The sequence below is a fragment of the Aotus nancymaae genome, unplaced genomic scaffold (genome assembly GCF_030222135.1).
Source record: "Aotus nancymaae isolate 86718 unplaced genomic scaffold, 86718_ANA_hifiasm-v0.15.2.pri h1tg000029l, whole genome shotgun sequence".
Taxonomy (NCBI): Eukaryota; Metazoa; Chordata; class Mammalia; order Primates; family Aotidae; genus Aotus; species Aotus nancymaae.
The window spans coordinates 89,940,721-89,960,014 of NW_026988442.1; the positions used below are offsets into that span (position 1 = coordinate 89,940,721).

Consider the following 19,294-nt stretch of genomic DNA (forward strand, 5'->3'; position numbering starts at 1 on the left):
TAAGAGAGTAAGAGGCTCCCTGTGTTGAAATGACTGAGGGAAGTTCACTGGCAAGGAGTTTTATAGACAGATCTAAAACAACATACCCTTATGCAGTGTGCTCTGCCAAGTGGGCTATATAGCAGTTTTGCAAACTTTTCTCTTTTGTTTGTCGAATACTGTGGCTACTTTAAAACTGGGAAACAATTTAGGTCCATAAAAATATTTTGAGTAAAAACTCAGAAAGACACTGAACATTTGAAAAGAAGGCAGCTACATGGCTTAAACTGTGCCTTTCAGTTTGCATTTTGTCTGCAACGAAGCAAAACAGTCATGGTTATCTCCTTGAAACTTGGGGTAGGGAGATCCTGAAAAGGTTCTAGCACTCAGTGCTGACACTGCATTGTGCTATGGTATTATTATTGTGTGGGAGTGTGTAAGATCACCTTCTGTGATCACTTACTGTGTACACTCTAAAACAAATAATTTCTTAGGAGGATATGTATACACACACACATGTATTAAATATATTACACACATACACAAGTAATTTGAGTTTTCTCATACCTTGTTTATATGCATGAGGTTACATGACAATAATATTTGCATAGAAGTAGTGTAAATTCATGCAATTCCTCAGTTGTCTTTTCTTATATTTTGCTTACAGAGGACCTTGCCAACTTTCCAAGAGCTTTGAGGCTGCTGCTGAGAGTTCCTGGAAGGGTCTCCCAGCAGGTCCCAGTCCTCTTGCTTTCTTAGTCTTAGCTCTTTTGTGGAAGTCCTTGCAGTGTATGGCTGCTGGGCTGTGTATGAAAACACTGGCTTCCTAGCCAAGGAGCTAGCCTCCCAAATCCCTGGAGCCCCAGGCCCTAGAAACATAGTGCATAATGCAGACCTCTACTGTGGAGATATCTATGTCACATGCAGGTAGCTGTGGGGTGGACAGAAATTTTCCCCATTTGCTTCTTGTCAAAGCAAATTGCCTTCCTGGTTGTCAAAGCAAAATTGTGGAACCTCCCTAGCCCCTGCTCACCAGATTTCATAGAGTTCTTTGTTTATCAGAGGCATCAGAATAGGTTTATATTTGGATTAACAACCCCATGAGGTAGAAGAAATTGAGATTTCAGATATTTAAAATATCGATCCATTAAGAGATACTAAGTGTCTGCTTAGCTTTTGAGTAACATTTCTGTGTTAGGGAAAATTGTGTTGTGAGTCCTGCCTCCACAGCAAAGATGTCAGAATTCAAATCCCCAATCTCCCTTCCCGCTGGAACTCAAGCATGCAACTTGTGCTCCACCCATCAGCCCTACCTGTGAGATACTCTGATGGGAAGAGAGCCCCAGGAAGCAGACTCCATGTGAGCCTTCTTCTTGGCAGACACAGGGCCTGCAGAAACTTGTCTGTGGGAAGACAGAGGTTGCAGCACGAGACACAAGCATGTCAACTGAGTTGGTCTGTAGGCGTTTGGCATTCAGTGGCAGCCAGCTGGGCAGGGTTTTATATTTATGATTCTGTGGCAGTCCAGCATCTTCCTAATAAATACATTTTGGCTTGGAACAGGCAGAGTAAATTCTTAGTTTCCAATCAAGAACCTGATCAATTAAATTCTATTTTATCTGTTTTCTGCTACCCATTTTCTTTTTCCTGTTAAACCTTCCTATTAGAGCATTTGCAACATTATGCAAAGTGCAGTTTAAAAACCTGGCCACAGATTCCAAAAAAATGCCCTGATTGGGTCTTTATGTTGTTCATTTCCTTTGTCTGCAATGAGCTTTTCTAGAAGGCCACAGGTGGCTTATTCATGGCCTATGAGTTTTGTTCAGGACATCTTTTCATCAAACTCTTTCCTGATTGATATGGTTTAAAATTGCAACACATCACACTTCTTCATAGCACACTTGCTCTCCTTGGCCTGTTTCATATTCTCCATGTATGATATGGTTTGACTGTGTCCCCACCCAAATCTCATCCTGAATTGTAGCTCCCATAATTCCCATATGTTGTGGGAGGGAGCTGGTGGGAGATAATTGAATCATAGGGGCAGTTTGCCCCATCCTGTTCTCATGATAGGAAATAAGTCTTACAAGATCTGATGGTAGGAGACAAGTCTTACAAGATATGATGGTTTTGTAAGGGGTTTCCCCTTTCACTTGGCACTCAATTCTCTCTTGTCTGCCACCATATAAGACATGCCTTTTGCCTTTCACCATGATTGTGAGACCTCCCCATCCACATGGAACTGTGAGTCCATTAAACCGCTTTTTATTTATAAATTATCTAGTCTTAGGTATGTCTTTATCAACAGCATGAAAATGGACTAATACCCCATACCTCTAATCCCTTTCTACATATTAAATTATTTAAATATTATTATTGTTGTTTCCTCCTAATTACAATGTAACCTAAGGGAGGGAGGGGATGTTTTGTTTTTTTCTTCATTTTGGTTTGTTTTCTCATGTGATTTATTCCAAGTGCCTAGAACCGTGTTTGAAATAGTATATATTTCAAATATATATTTGAAGAATATTTGAATAATAATTGAAATATTATATTTGAAATAGTAAATATTTGTTGAATGAATGTGTATTTTTAAATAAAATATTTATAATCATGCTTTGTTCTTTCACTGTTGAAAGAACCTCCTGTCAGGAGAGAAAAAATTCAATTTCTTCAATGGCCAAAATTTGCAGCCTAGGATGTGGTTTTTCTACCTGACTGCTTGGTTAGAGTCAGGACTTGAGGAACATCAAGCCCCTGTTTAATCCTCAGTATCTTCATTTGCTGCAATATCTCTAGTACTGCACAGGGACCAAGACACAAAGATGGGTCATCCGAGGGGAATATTTAGCAGTAATCCTCCTGTTTTCATATATACATCTATAATGTTTTGTTCTCTCCCTTTTTTCTTATTTCTTGAGAGTCAATTGGTTAAAACATTGTTTTTAACCTTTAAACTTATCAAACTTTAAGCCAGACATTAAGAGGGAAAGGCTAAGAGGCCAAAGTGGTGCAAGATGTTGATGGATTCAAAACAGAAGAAAGAGTTGGGCTGCTAATGGAACTTCCAGGGAGTGAAAACACCAAATAAGAATAGGTAAATCTACTAGAAGCAGCACATCCACAGAAGTTACACACAAATTGGTTGTTCAGAGCTTATACCATTAGTAACGATGCAATTGATGTGCTTATAGCCTTTCGGGTAGTTCATAAACAAAGTAACTCTGGCTGACATGGGACTTGACTATGTAGTCTGGAATCTAGATTCTGAAAGGACAGGCCTGGGTTGCTGGAAGGAGAGAGAGGTCAAGAGATTAATTTCCATTCCTGGGCCCAAGGCCAACACTGATAAATGTATTCAGATACAAAATTTTGCCCTTGTACTGGATGGACTCACACTTCAATGATCCACCTAAGCTTACTCCAGCCCTGAAAGTACTCCATGCTCCAAATAAGCCTGCCAGTCCTCTAGGCCATGTATTATTGGCTCATCTGAGCAGGGATTTAGGAAGAAAGCAATTTATGTGAAGTATTTCACAATGGTTTATAGTTATTTAGAACTAAAGAAAATGAATTCTTATTGTTTATAGCTAGTCTTTAAAAGAACACACTGGTTAACAGACATCTCTAACTAAATCTCTAGCTTTAAAGATGACATAGGAAATGAACTTACGTTAGGCAGACTGTGCTACGTTGGGGTGACTGTAGTCCTTCAGGCCCTCTGCTTCATGGATCAGTACCCCTAAAATGCTGCTACTTTTCAAAGTATCTTCTCTATGTTTTTCTCATGACCTTCAGATTATTGAAAGTTCTAGGTTGCCTGGTTTCTTCCTACTTGCCTCAGTGAGTTTCATGGGGATGTCAGCCTCGAGGCAAGTAAGCGAGACTTGTTGCTATTTGTATATAGAGATCGTGATTTTTATGTTTGTACATAATAATATGCATGTAAGCTAGAATATTGATGAGGCAAAATTTCAACCTAGTGGCATCCTCAGACAATTGCTATTATTCTACTGTAAAATTGCAAATGATATAAAGTGGCCCCTAATACATATTCCTTTTATGTTTTAAATAAGCACGTTAAGCACCTGCGGTATATCAAACATAAATAAGACAATTACCAAAGGGAGCCCAGGCCTCTCATCCTTCGGCCTAATGAAGTATAACACTTGCATCTCTACCTATCTTGTGTTGATTGCAGTATCACTTTCAGAGTGATAATTCCAAGCTACTGAAATATTCTCAATCATAAAAACCCAGCAGGTTTCACTAAACTACATTGTGTAAATAAAACAATTGACAAGGACAAGACTCAAAAATGGTTTCCAGTTAACGGCAAAGACTGGAAATCACATGTTGCGTATCAGCTTTATGTGGGGTAAATATAACCTTCACAAGGGTTTGGTCAGTCCACACATTATCAGCCTTTATAGCGCTTTTATATGTTTTTCTCCCAAATCTTCGAGTTTTGAATTTATGACTTCTTTTCAAAAAACACAATCAGAAGATATGGTAACTGTGGGGCTACTATTAATGAGAGAAATCAGTGAGAGGCCATCAGAACCAGCCCTCTTACACAGCCAGCCTCTTCTTCACCCCAGTCTCTAACCTCGTCATAGACGCAGAACTGAGGACAGAGGTCAGACTAATCTTGGTCCTGGTGTTCTCATTTTTCTCTTTGGTAATTTTAAAAGAAAATTATTACTTTTTAAATTCATATATTAAACTATTTTGGTCTAAATCGTTACCTAAGTTACTCAATTGTGATATCTGCCTGATCTGGTAAGAATTTAAGTTTCTGACACTGCCTCTCAATATTGCCATTTATCAATATTTGACTTTATAAATATTTTGATAAAAATGTTGTTTGTGTGTGTATATATATGCAGGCATAAGGATGTATAAATACAAATTTAATTATATAGAAAAAGTGAGAGAGAGACAGAGATGGAAAAAGAAGGAACAAAAGAACAAGATGATGAAACAAAGAAATGAAGAAAGCAAGCAGAGGAAAGGGGGCATGTGAGGGGAGGAAGAAGAAAGAAAGGGAGGGAGATTATCTATATAACTCTATTCTCCAAGATACTTTCATCCCAGTTTCTGAGCCAGCCCCTGTGCTACTTCAGGCTTGCCCCATCCTTTCTGATGAAATATCTTGTCTTCCAGATGGAACACCATTTACCTGGTGGATTGGGCGTTCCAATGAACGGCACCCTTACTGGGGAGGTTCTCCTCCTGGAGTCCAGCAGTGTGAATGTGGCCTAGACGAGAGCTGCCTGGACATTCGGCACTTTTGCAATTGCGACGCTGACAAGGATGAATGGTAATGAGAATCTCCATCTTTCTACAGTTATAGGGAAATCACATTCATTGATGCGTAAAAGTTCCCCAAGACAGAAGAACATGGATGAGAAATTCAATACAAACTGGAGCCCCCTCCTGATTGTGACTTTTTTTGTTTAACTTTGGAAATGGCCAGTTCTAGTATTTTCAGTATTATAACTGATGTTTGGCACATAGAAGCATGTGGTCGCACCATCAGCTTCTTATATTCAGAGCCTTCCATTTCAAACAAGGAATGGCATGTAATATTGAGCTTTCCGATTGAGTCAGGGTATTTCTGATATGTGGACTATAGGTTTTAGGGGGAGAGAGTGAGACAGATGTGGATGTGGGATATATAGGCTGTTTCTTCATGCTCCCATTGATGTTTCAGTCACCAGCCTCCCCTTTTGCTAGCAATAAACACATAGCAAAAGAAATTTATATTTATTGAGCATCTATTAAATTTTATATAATTATTTTAAGTTTGCTTCATAATGTTGAGTAATGTCTATCACATAAAAATTAAATAATTTTCCCGGTGTCAAACATGTCTGTCAAGTGATAGATACAGAATTTGAAATCAGCTGTTTCTGCAGCCAGAGTTTCTCTTTGTCTTCTACACCAACTTACTTCTGTAAAATGAATTTAGTGTGAAGCTGCCTTGCCCATTACATTTACTCTTCTTAGTTTTTTTTACTGCATTGATTATGAAAATATGTACGGGACATTTCCAAATCTACTTTGGTTTTGATTGAATTTAAGGCATTCTTTGGTTTTGCCTTAGCAATTTCGCTTGCTTCATCAAATGCTGCTCAATTTTAATTAAAAATTCTTACGTTAAGCTGGTCTCAATCCCCAAATTTCACCTTAGTATTTTTATTTCACTTCTCAAAATGCTCACAGCAAGGACTGATTCACATAAAATATAAGGTTAAGTCAAAATATCAGCTCAGCAAGGAAAGGACCAGCCGTTTGCCTTCATTGGGTCCCAGGAGATGTGAATTATCACTTCACAACACCCTAGCGCTCCCTGGGCGCCATGGCAGCTTACCTGAGCGCCTTCTCCTAAACTTAAGCTGGCCGAAGTCATACGGTACTGAATTTTGCCTCTCCATGTGGGTAACATCGGATACAGTTAACCACAGGTAGAATGGATTTCTGCATTCTTTGAGCCTCCACTTTGCCCTGCAGTGAATTCTGTGTCATTATTATGGATGCCTTCAAATCAACTGTGATTTGTATCCTGGGTGGAGGCCATGTCGCTTTCAACATTATGTCTCTCAAGATCTACAGAAGACATTCAGTGGTAATTAGTTGAACAGATTCATTTAGACAGTCTTTAAAGAAGAAAATTATCACAAGATGGCAACTATGAGCTTGGGAGATGTGTTGAAGTGTTAGATGGCTGTGTTGCCATAAAGCATATTCCAAACCTCTGCTCCCAGTCGCTTGGATTGACTCATTCCTTTGATTTATAAGTTTACTCTGACAGTGCATGATATTAGACACTATATATATAATCAAAGAAGCAGATATAGGAGCTAGAATAGGAGGAAATGCTTCCCCTAGTTACCCTTCACTGACTCCTTTTTTCTTTTTCTTTTTTTTTTGAGACAGAGTCTTGCTGTTGCCCAGGCTGGAGCGCAGTGATGCAATCTTGGCTCACTGCAACCTCCACCTCTCAGGTTCAAGTGATTCTCCTGACTCAGCCTTCTGAGTAGCTGGGATTACAGGTGCCTTCCTCCACACCTGGTTAATTTTTGTATTTTTAGTAGAGATGGGGTTTCACCGTATTGGTCAGGCTGGTCTCGAGCTCCTGACCTTGTGATCCCCCACCTTGGCCTCCCCAAGTGTTGAGATTACAGGCATGAGCCACCACGCCCAGCCGACTCTGCCTCTTTTCTTAGCTGCATTCTTCATCTTTGCTCACTGTTTCTTTTCCTTTACCCCTTTCTTTCTAGGACATCTGCCTTAGTGTCTTCTCTTCCTAGGGCACAACTGATCTGGGCTTAATTTACTGCACACCGAGGGGCAGGGAGGATCGTGCCCTTATATCCCTTAATTGGGCTGAAGTGCTGTGTATCTCCTTTTCTGGAACTGTCCACTGGTCTCTTTCACCCAGCTTCCAGCTCCCTCTTTTGACCTGTCCATTGTTTCACTAACCTCTGAACCCCTCATCTGATGATTTCACTTTATCATCTAGAGTGAGATCAGAGGGATTCTTCATAATGTCTTTTCTCTCACCTTGATTACTCCAGAAGCTGTACACATTTCATGCCCCTTTCCATTTCCTTTAGAGCCAGGGAAAAATTTTCATCCAGTGCCACTTTCTGTGGCAAATGACCTCTATCAGGGCATCAGAAATTATTATTAGATAAGGTCCTGTTCAACAACCAGCCTATCAAAGGTCAAGAGAAATGGACTGAACTTCCCCTTGTAAGGTGCCTCCCTCACTCCTGAATGTCCCAGAGTAGCATGTTGACTATCTTGGGACAAAGTCTATGTCTGAGCAGATCAGGAAGTTTCTCTGTCATTCTCCAGAAGGAGCAGAGACTTAGATTCTGATTCAACACTTCTGAGTTTCATTCCTTGCCTTAGTGCAAGTCATAGCCTGTGATAAAGGGATTTTTATAAATAATTCATTACAGAAGCATCTGTATGCATTACTTCATCAGACATCTACTGATTTATCGCTTACTTACTGAGTGCCTACTCTGTGCCAGACAGGCGGTCTGCTGTGCAGAGAAAGTCAAGGGCATCACAGTCCCTGCCCTTGAGGAACCCTCAGAACAGAGGAAAAGAAAGGGCTAGTCAGTTATTAGGTGGGTGCACCAACCTAATAGGAATACATGGGTCAGTGTGAAAAATTTGGTGACAGAAATAAGCACACATGTACCTGGACCTGGGGTGGAAATGAGCTGGGAAATTTAGATTGTGAAGAGAAGCAGCAGTTAAGTTTTGAAGGAGCAGAATAAGCTAGTTAAATAAATAAACAAACTGGCGTAATACAGTTAGGGGTGGGGGTAGGAGGAACATCTGTGTGCAAGGGGAGATGTAAAATAATATAAAAATCACCACTCTCTTAAACCACAAATATATTGGTGTGATTGTTGCACAGTCATCATATGAAAAATGTACAGAAGATGAAGGCAGAGAGGGAGGTCAAATCCAGGTTTTGAAGCTCCTTGTATGGAACTAACAGTGAGCTAGCTCTGTCTGTAGAAGAATTGTGGGCATAAAATAAGCATTCACAAAAGAGAACAGGCATATCTTTGCGAAAATGCACTCCATTTATCTATCAAACTCTAGTATTTACTGCAGAAAGAAAAAATACACAAGTTAACCCATTTGTGAAATAATCACGTTCAACATACTTGTAATTTCTTTCTTGACCAACACATGGTCAAACTGACTTTCCACACATTTCAAATTTTTGTTTTACACCACTATGCCCCTTTTTATATCAGTGCTGGTGTGCAAGCATCTTAGAAACTTTGGATATTCTTGCCTTGTAAAAGTCCCTCAAGTTTTTGCTCTTGTGAAATTAATCAGAAAATCGACTTGGCCTGGTATAACACCCAGTGGATAGCAGTTTAATATGTTACAACTCATAGATAGTATTGTCACTTAAATGTTACCTATCGTATCCTGAATTGTTCTTAGTATTTTATATACTATATCTCATAATAACATCTTAACAACTCTTGAGGTTGGTTTTATTATTTCTTTTTCGCAGAAAAAGAAACTGAGGCTCAGAGATGATAAATGGCTTTGTTAAGTTCACTTGACTAAGGCGCAGAGCAGAAATTTTAGCTGAATCTGAAAATGCTCTTGTGATTATGCCAAAGGAGCTGCTAACACTGGGGTTTCGAATAATGGCCAGTCAGTGAGGATGCTAGAGGGAACTCTCCTAGAATCTCTCAGATCACATCACTGCAGCATGAGTTTCTTTTTGCTAACCAGGGTGTTTAGGGAAACTGGGGCATATTTTAAGCCTCTGGTGATTAATAATTTTTTGTTCTGTTTTCTTATTTTTTTGAGTAAGGGTCTCACTTTGTTGCCCAGGCTGGTCTCGAACTCCTGAGTGCAAGCAATCCTCCCATCTCAGCCTCCCAAAGCATGGGGACTATAGGTGTATTCGACCATAGCCGTCTTGTTCTATTTTAATAAGCCTCTGAATAACATGTATTTCAATGAGACCCAAGTAAATAAGGATAATGAGTGTATGTTGTAGGTGGGGAGTGAAAGTGTGGCAGCTCAAAAGATGGAGGTGGATGGGGAGAAAAGGAAAAGTCATTTAGTGAACCTCTAAAGCACATTTCCTTCTTAGAGTAAAAGAAAGTTTTAACTACACATCTGAATTAGCTGATTTCCTAGGAGTTTCTATCCCAGCCAAATCGCTAAATCTTAATGAAAAAGAAAGAAATGAAGGAGCATGTAAAGAATAATAATTTCACTGATTAATTGCTGTTTGCAAAGGAACTTATCTTCAACGTAATCATACAGTCTAGATGGCTTCTGAACCAGCTACTTCAGTGCCGGATTGTTGAGAGTAAGAAAGGAAACTCTGGTGACAGCTCCGGGTCGCAGACCTTGGAGACAGCACAGGAAAGTGTTGGGCTGCGTGGGAGTTGGAAAAACAGTCACCCAGCAAGAGGGGTCAAAGGTTGGTGGAGCAGCATGTTGGAGAAGGCAGGGAGAATGTGCAATGTCCCTCCTGATGACCCATGGCCCAAATGAAGAGTCTTCTCATCCAAACAACCAGGTTGCACTAAAGTGAAGCTCCTTTACTAAGCAGTAGAACATTCTTTTATTTATTTTAGAACAAAGTGCAGAAGTTTTTATTTGATTTTTAGTAACTCTGTTCTTTGCCTCTTGCCTTTATTTTACCCTCGCATAAAGTGTTATGGCAAAAATAGTAAGAGAAAATGATGTAAGCTTTAAATTCTGGTCATCTGATATTCCTAAACAGGGAATCTATTATTCTTTCCCTTAAATAATAGAATATTTTTATGGGTTTTGTTTTGTTTTGTTTTGTTTTGTTTTAGCATGTGGAATCTTGGAGCTTTAAGCTACTATTACCCTTTGGTTCTACTTTTCTGTCACAGAGAAAGTAGTTAATAAATGTTGCTAAATTCATGAATGAACAATGGGTGATTGACTTCTGTTCGACAGATTTTTATCAATGTATTTTTAAATAGGTCAGGCCATAGCCACAATAGTATTAGCTGAAATGTGCTTCCTTGTTAGCTACTACTCCTGTTTCACAATCACACAAGAAATATTTACCAAATTTTAACCTAAATGCCTTTTGCTACAGACTGATTTTCTTCTGGCTATCAAGAGTTGTTATTTGTCTTTCTATGCCTGGATTATTTCACTTAACATGATATCTTCAAGGTTCGTTCATGTTATCGAAAAGGACAGGATTTTCTTAATTTGGCAAGCTTGAATACTAGTTCATTGGTTATATTCACATTTTCTTTATTCAGTTATTCACTGATGGACACAGGTTGTTTCCATGTGAGGGGACAGATAGGTAGATTGACTTAGCCATTCCACGATTTATACATATGGCAACACATCATGTTTAACCCTATAAATATGTACAATTTTTGTTGTTCAATTAAAAAATAATTACTGATGCTGGAGAGGATGTGGAGAAAAAGGAACACTTTTACACTGTTGGTGGGAGTGTAAATTAGTTCAACCATTGTGGAAGACAATGTGGCAGTTCCTCAAGGATCTAGAAATAGAAATTCCATTTGACCAAGCAATCCCATTACTGACTATATACCCAAATATGCACCATGGAATACTATGCAGCTATAAAAAATAAGAAGTTCATGTCCTTTTAGAGACATGGATGAATCTAGAACCCATCATTCTCAGCAAATGACACAAGAACAGAAAATCAAACACCACATGTTTTTACTCATAGGTGGGTGATGAACAATGTGAACACTTGGGCACAGGGACGGGAACAACACTCACTGGGGCAGGTGAGGGGGTGGAGGGGAGGAGAGCGGAGGGACAGCAGGGGGCAGGGAGGGATAACACCTGGAGAAATGCCTGATATAGGTGATGTGGGGGATGGAGACACCAAACCACCATGGCATGTATGTACCTATGCAACAATCCTGCAGGATGCAGGATGTGCACATGTACCCCAGAGCCCAAAGTACAATAAAAAAAAATACTTTTTTAGAAAAGTAGTTACAAGTGAACATCCTGTTCCAAAAGTTATCTTTGTATACATTTGCCTTCAAAATAAGCTTTTGTTTTTGTGAATGCAAGTCTAATCCAGGCCCCAGGACATTGCCCTTCCCAAGGACCCTGCAATCCCTTCCCACGAGACATATAATGAGGAGACACTGGATACATCAGAGTGGTGTAGAATTTTGCTGATTCTTCACCTGCATCATGATTTGATCTTTCAGAACTCTTCCGATTTTCTCAAAATATTCACCTCTGAGAGTCCCAGGCTCCATACAGTTAGCATGTCTCATACCAGCTAGCAACCTGAGAAGGGACCCCAATCCTGAAATCTGAGAGAAATGAAAAGTTCACCCCAGAGCACACTAAGGTTCCCTTCCTTAGTTTCCAAAGAATAATAAATTGGGCAATCTCTACTGGTTGAATTTTATTATTCACGAATCTGTTTATGAGCTACTCTACTGCTTATTGAGTTTTGAAAGTGCCTGCTCTCTAGGCAGACAGGAATTAGGAGGGGTTTATGTGGGTTTTTGCTCACTCGGTCCCTGAATTCCCACAAGCATCTTGGAAACTAATCAGGGCCAGCCTCTTGTGTTGGAGAGGAGTGTGCTTGGTACAAGGCAAGTCCTCCGTGGGTTAACTGCTGACTGAGAGGATGCATGAATGAAGAGATGGGGCATTTTCTCTCTCCTCATCTGCTCTTCCTGGCCAAATATGCCCTCCACTTGCAAGTTATTTTTTGCTGCTTTAGTCATTAAATGTTCTCTTAAAGTATACATTTTTGAGTAACTTGATACTGGCTTGTTTATGCTAATGTTCCCATGACTTGGTTTCAATGTTTTTATATGTTTTTGAGAATGGATTTCACTCTGTCGGCCGAGATGGAGTGCAGTGGTGTGATCTCGGCTCAGTGCAGCCTCAAACTCCTGACCTTAAGCAATCCTCACACCTCGAACTCTCAAAGTTATGGAATTACAGCCATGAACAATTATGCCCAGACTACATTTTTTTTAGACAGAATGTTTCATGGTGTATCTTAGTGTAAAGAATAAAAAGGCATTGTCCAATTAAGACATAAAGGAAAAAATATGAAAATAGAGGAAAAAGAACTTGTAATGAGAGGTTGAAAATTCAAAACCAAAATATCATGTCATTATTTTGTAGAATTCTAAATGAGGTAAATAGTTGATATTTTGCCTAGGGTAGCATTAAAGAGGGTTTTTTTCTTTTTCTTTCTTTTTATTTAATGATACCACCATCCTATCACCTTTTGGGGAAAAATATCTAGTATGAACGATTTATCATCGATGGGTTCTGGAAAACAAAACATACATATGAAATACATTTCTTTTTATCTTGTGGAAAATGAAATGTAGGCTGGGGTTTCTATTAAATCAGTTACCTGTCTAGCCTTACAAATATACTATCACTAAATTGTCTGTAAAGTCTCATTATTTGAGCAATTGCAAAATTGTATCAGAAATAAAACTCAAAGTCATTATAGAGATTACGATTTTGCATTTATATGAAATGATCCTCTCCCTGAGGAGATGGCTTTACCACAGGGATATTTCGAACTCTCCAGTCAGAACATAGACACATAGGTAGACATTCCTTACAACTTCTTCTTGATCAGAATTTGCTGGAACTCTTAGCCAGGTATGTCCGAAGGGGACAGCTCTGACAGAATGGGAAGTTGGTGACGATGTTTCCCTGCTCCTTTCATTCTCTGTGCCTTTGTCATTTCTACTCTGCCTGGGGCAGCTTTCGTGGTCCATGGCAATGCTCTCTGTGAACTACAAGTAAATCCCAATGTCTGCATGTTTTTAAAAGTGTAGTGTCTTCATCATGTAAGAGAAGAAGAAATAATTCTACCTCCTTTGCACATCTGTCTTATAGGTATTTTGTGAAAATGTCATGAGCTAATTCATGTAATACACTTAGAATACACACAATTATAGCTATTTTTGCTGGTATTATTGTCAATTCTGGATATAAAAATGTAATGAATCTCTCAGTAATATTTTATTATGTAATGGAAAGAACAAATTCTGGATTTGTCACATTAACTAGAGAGACTAAATCATTAGCCTCTCTGAGCTTCGGGTTTCTAATTTAGTTGTTGTTTTGGTTTTTTTTTTGAGACTGAATTTCGCTCTTGTTACCTAGGCTGGAGTGCAATGGCGTGATCTTGGCTCACCACAATCTCTGCCTCCTGGGTTCAAGCAATTCTCCTGCCTCAGCCTCCCAAGTAGCTGGGACTACAGGCGCGTGCCACCATACCCAGCTAATTTTTGTATTTTTAGTAGAGACGGGGTTTCACCTTGTTGACCAGGATGGTCTCGATCTCTTGACCTCATGATCCACCCGCCTCGGCCTCCCAAAGTGCTGGGATTATAGGCGTGAGCCACCGCGCCCGGCCTCTAATTTAGTTTTTAACAGTGTGAGAATATCTATCTCTGGGAAGTATTGGCCGAGTTAGCAATAGTTTGTGCATCTAGCGGATGTGGCATGGAATCAGAGCTCAAAGATTTATAAACCATCTTTTTATTATTATTTTCTCCATTTTTGTCAGATCTTAAATAAACCAAAAAAGACAACATTGATTTATAGAAGTTAAAATGATGTCTAAGAAAAGTATGTATGCATGTATTGCAAATCAAAACCACAATGAGATACCATCTTATACCAGTCAGAATGGCTATTATCAAAAAGCCAAAAAAAAAAAAAAAAAAAAAAAACTGATGCTGGCAAGGTTGTGGAGAAAAAGGAAGATGTTTACACCATTGGTGGGAGTGTAAATTAGTTCAATAATTTTTGAAGACAGTGTCACAATTCCTCAAAGACTTAGAGGCAGAACTACCATTTGACCCAGCAATCCCGTTACTGGATATATACCTAAAGGAATATAAATCATTCTGTGAAAAGATACATGCACATGTCTGTTCATTGCAGTGCTATTTTCAATAGCAAAGACATGAAATCAACCTAAATACCCATCAATCATAGACTGGATAAAGAAAATGTGGTACATATATACCACAGAATACTATGCAGTCATAAAAAAGAATGAGATCATGTTCTTTGCAGGGACATGGATGGAGCTGGAAGCCAATATTCTCAGTAAACTAACACAGGGGGAGAAAACCAAATACTGCATCTTCTCACTCATAAGTGGGGGCTGACTGATGAGAACACATGGATACATTAGGGCAGGAAACAACACACACGGGTCTGTGAGAGGGTGGGGAGTGGGAGGAGGGAGAGCATCAGGGAGAATAGCTAATGAATGCTTGGCTTAATAAATAAGTGATGGGGTGATCTGTGCAGTAAATCACTGTGGCATATGTCTGGCTATGTAACAAACTTGCACAACCGTACCCCTGAAATTAGAAGTTGGAAATCAAAAAAAAAAAAAAAAAAAAGAAACTGAAGAGAAAAAAGGGAATTATATATGCATATATGTAACAAACAGAAGCAAAGCAGAAGTAATAGCATGCCAGCACAAAGTTCATTCAGCCACCAAACTTCAAGTGGAGTAAGGAAATAGCACTGAAATTCCTCTCCCCAAAACAGGGCTGCTCTCTGAAAGTTTATTCGTAAAATTCACCATGTAACTGATGAATCTGCCTTGAGTATGAATAAGCCAAGAGATTGCTTGTGAGTATATAACAGAAGAGTTCGTGGACTCCCAGAAATCCGGTCAAGGTGACCCATGTGTAATCTCAGCGAATGCAGGGCTGGAAAATGATTGCAAATTAGTAAACTGAAACCTAATCCATTGAACGGCGTCTTGTGTGGAGAAAGCCTGTGTACACAGAATGGGGATGGTCATCCCGAGACCTACTGAGGACAGTGTGAGGACTCAGGGCCTGGCGCTGTGATTCCAGCACAGTCCAGAGGAGGCATAGACTAATGTGAGAAACACCAGCTTCCACTCCTGAGAGAGTTGCTGGTGGAAGGTGGGAGACCCGTGTTGGAGCACAGGAGACATTGGTGTTTATAGGCAAATACTTTGGCATCTAAATCTGTGTCCAAATTCTGGCTTTTCCATTTGCAAATGATGCACCTTGAGAAGTTTTGTCATCTTCCTGAATCTCAGTTTCTGCTCCTATACAATGTAGGTAATTGTTGCAAAACTTTCCAAGTGTTAGTCTCAGTATTAAATGAGGTCATGTGTGAAACTCTACTTGAATTCTCCCATGACCAGGGAAAGGATCCAGGTACATGAATTTCTCAGCTGAGTCCCCAAACCACCAGTACATTCTAAAGCAGCAACCTCAAACTCTAGCAGTGCCTCTAATTTTGGAATTTTTTTTGAAAGAGTTTATCTCTGTAAAAGGCAATAGTGGTTTAAAATTGCATTTTATTGTCCACTTTATAAATATTTTTGGTGTTTGGACTTATCTGTAAGATCTAGAGACCTCTTGAAAGGTTTTAAGAAATAAAGTATGAATTATGGTACATATTATGTAAACATGTTACAGGAATAAAGAGAGTGGACAGATTAGAAGCAGGGATCAAGTTTATGTCACCATCCTCAACATCTAGGCAGAGACATGAGATCTCAAAATAAAACTGAGTCCAGGAGCATGAGGATAAGGCAGTTGAATGGAGAGATATGAAGATGGTGAAATTGGTGGCAGTTGTTAATTAAGAGCAAGGGAGGAAGTAAGAAAGAGGAAAGAAATGAAGACTCACATGCTTATGACCTCAGCAACTGGGTGTACAGGACAAGTCATTCACAGAGGTGAGTAACACAGACAGGTGGGAAAGCTGACCCCTGTGAAAATGACTAGTGAAGGAGGTTGAGCATCTTGGTTTCAGGTGCCTGATGACATCCAAGGGAAGGATTCGGTAGACAGTTAAATGAATATATATTCATAGAGGAATGTGTGTGTGTGTGTGTAGCAGCAAGAAGGCAAAGGTAAAATGTAAAATGCTTTAACAAAATGAAGGATGTTAGGGGCTGACACATTCCACGGAAAGTAGCAATTTAATAAGAGAAGTCTCAGTGGACTGAAAGGGGAAAAGGCCAATTGTCATAGATTGAGCAGGACAGGGTGCAGAGGAAGATGAGATGAGAGAATGCAGGCAATTGTTTGAAGAAAATTTGACTCTGAAGAGAAAAGAAGGGAAGTAACTAGATTGAGAGAGAGGGTTGAGGATGACTACAGCATGCAAGCAGAAAAAGAGGGAGAAGTAGAAGATACAACGTAAAGAACGAGCTTAACTGAAGAAGGAAGTGCCATGAGAAATCAGAAGATGAGACTCAGGATAAAATACTATCCATGGCTAAGTGAAGGATTGCTCCAGCCAATAGAAGGCAAATCACCTGGGTTCAGATGGTCTGACTTTGCAGATACCCTTGCTACATTGCTGACTAATGCCAAGCTTACTCTCTCCCAAACATTTACCCATTTTCCAACAAGGGAAAACAAGAATTACACACAAAGGCCAATATATACATAAAGGTCACAAAATATTGCATACAAATAATTGAAATTAGAATAGAGAAGGAAAAGAGAATATAGAATATTTGACAACATTTTTGACGGGAAACTCGAGTTGAGTCTTGAGAAATTTGGAGAGTTGGAGAAGACAAACAGTTGATTTGTTCCAGAGAAATAGAGATGTATGTTTTAGAATCATCAAGATCTAAGTGGTGTTGAATCACAAGTATGTTGTGCAATCTAACACTTTTGACTTTTAATCTAATTGCTTCCTGAATGAGGCTGATGGCAATCTATAAAGTATACACACACACACGCACGCGCACACACACACACCTGGAATCATATATATGTGTGTGTGAGTGTGTGTGCGTGTGTGTGTGTATGTGTGCGTGTATATATATAGATATACACGCACACATAAAATGGCATCACTAATTGTTTCTTTATATTCAGGGCATGCTCTACAAATTGTGCCTCCTAAAATCCTTATCTGTGCTAGTATCTTTTAAATCACTTTTACAACTATGTCTTGAGGGTCATTTTCATTTCTTAACAGTAAAGTATCTGTTTGTGAAAAGTCCTTTAGTTTCAGGTTTCTAGAGCATTTATAGAAAAAAAAAATAGTTTCTGAACATTTTAAATGCATACTTAATTTGCCCTCTTCCCTAGTTTCTTATACTAGGAAATAAAAACAAGATTCCAGATGTGGTTCAGTCTGTGTGGAGCACAGGGGAATGGATATTATCCTGGGGTAGACTGTAATTTAACCAGTCAAGGGTTGGCAGCCAAATGACCCTTAAGCTCATTTAAAGCTTCTTGTTACCTAGTCTCCTTGGTCTTTTATTTTATTTTTTTCATATGGAAGTGTTGAGAAAGAAAGCCAAAGAGAAATAATTGTTGCTTAAACAAAGGTAAGATAGAATTATTAGCAAGCAGCAATGCATCACTGCAGACTTGAAGAGTGGCTTGCAGACATCTTACTGGCCGTTCCTACTTTCCAGCCACAAGAAATGAAGAACATCATGTGTACCCCACTCAGGGGAAAGGGTTGTGGAGTCTCTTGAAGTTGATCCACTCAGATTCACACGTGGGCTTCAATGGGACCTGAGGTCTTGAATTCTTCCTGTAATTTTCTGTTTGTCTACCATATATGACATTTTATTTGCTACTTCTGAGTGACTGAAAGAGGAAAGGACACAAAAGAGGGAAATAAACCTCAGTGTATTTCTTACAGTTAAGTCACCCAAATTATGTACCGAAAGAAGCTTACCAAGCAGCAGTGAGCCAAAACTGGCTGATGAAAATGAATGGCAGTCTGTGACATTTCATCAGATTTGATACAATCATACCCCAGCACCACTCTGCCACTCCAAATTGGGTGAAATACCAAGATTCAGATACTTAAAGAAGACCACGTTGACTAATTCTGTGCCATACCCTTGCTCTTGAGAATATTTAAGTTTCTTCTTGCCACATGTGTTTTACTATTTTTTAGGTCATACTAAAGTGTTTTTTAAGGATCACATGCCTATCTCATGTGCCCTTGTAGGCTCCATAAACGAGAGTGTCTGGCAGCTCTGCTCATGCATTCCAGCTGTGGGGTGCTGTTTCTTGTTCTCCTTTTATATATTCCTTATGTGTCATGTTTTTATTTCAAACTCTAATGAGAATTTTCATAACTATATATTGAGTCTCTACTATCTACAAATTGGTGTGTTAACTATTTTGTATACATAACTCACTTTGATTCATAAAACAATATCAAATTATTATTATTATTGTTATAACTATTTAAAACATAAGAAAGGAGGCCCAGAGTGACCTCACTGCTGTTATACTACTAGAGTATTGAGGTACATGGATTCAACTCGTGTCATCTGGTCCCAGTGACAGGCTGTCCTACTTCACACAACACAGTCATCTCTCAACTGTACTTAGGAAGGGCCTTGCGTTTTGTTCCAAAGGAAGTGAAAGTCTGCAAAGTCCTTACCCTTGGCATGAAGAAAGCAAATCTATAACTGTCAGCTCTTTGCTTATCAATAGGTACCACCATCATTTGCATCATTTTATTGTGACTAAAACCCACCATGACCATCACCACCAATTGTCCTACCCATTGCTTTGAAATGTTGGAATCATACCTGTCACTCACAAATTTAATTAAGTTCAATAATATTCCTAATGGATCTTAAAAGCAAGAATAAGTATGCAAATTCCCTTTGATGGCTCCATTGCCTATAGGCTCAATTCAGCCCTCACATGGGGATGATTGGTCCAGTCAGTGTAGGCTCCCACTATAATTTTTTAAAGAAATTTAA

At 39.2% G+C, this 19,294-nt stretch overlaps 1 protein-coding gene across 1 annotated transcript in view; it reads left to right on the forward strand.

Moving 5' to 3' along the window:
* The window catches only part of CNTNAP5 (contactin associated protein family member 5), an 882,261-nt gene that overhangs the window by 690,471 nt on the left and 172,496 nt on the right, over positions 1-19,294 (forward strand). The window contains exon 14 of the mRNA XM_021667927.2: positions 5,146-5,302. Within this exon, the coding sequence (XP_021523602.2) occupies positions 5,146-5,302 (157 nt within the window). The remainder of the gene's footprint in view (positions 1-5,145; positions 5,303-19,294) is intronic.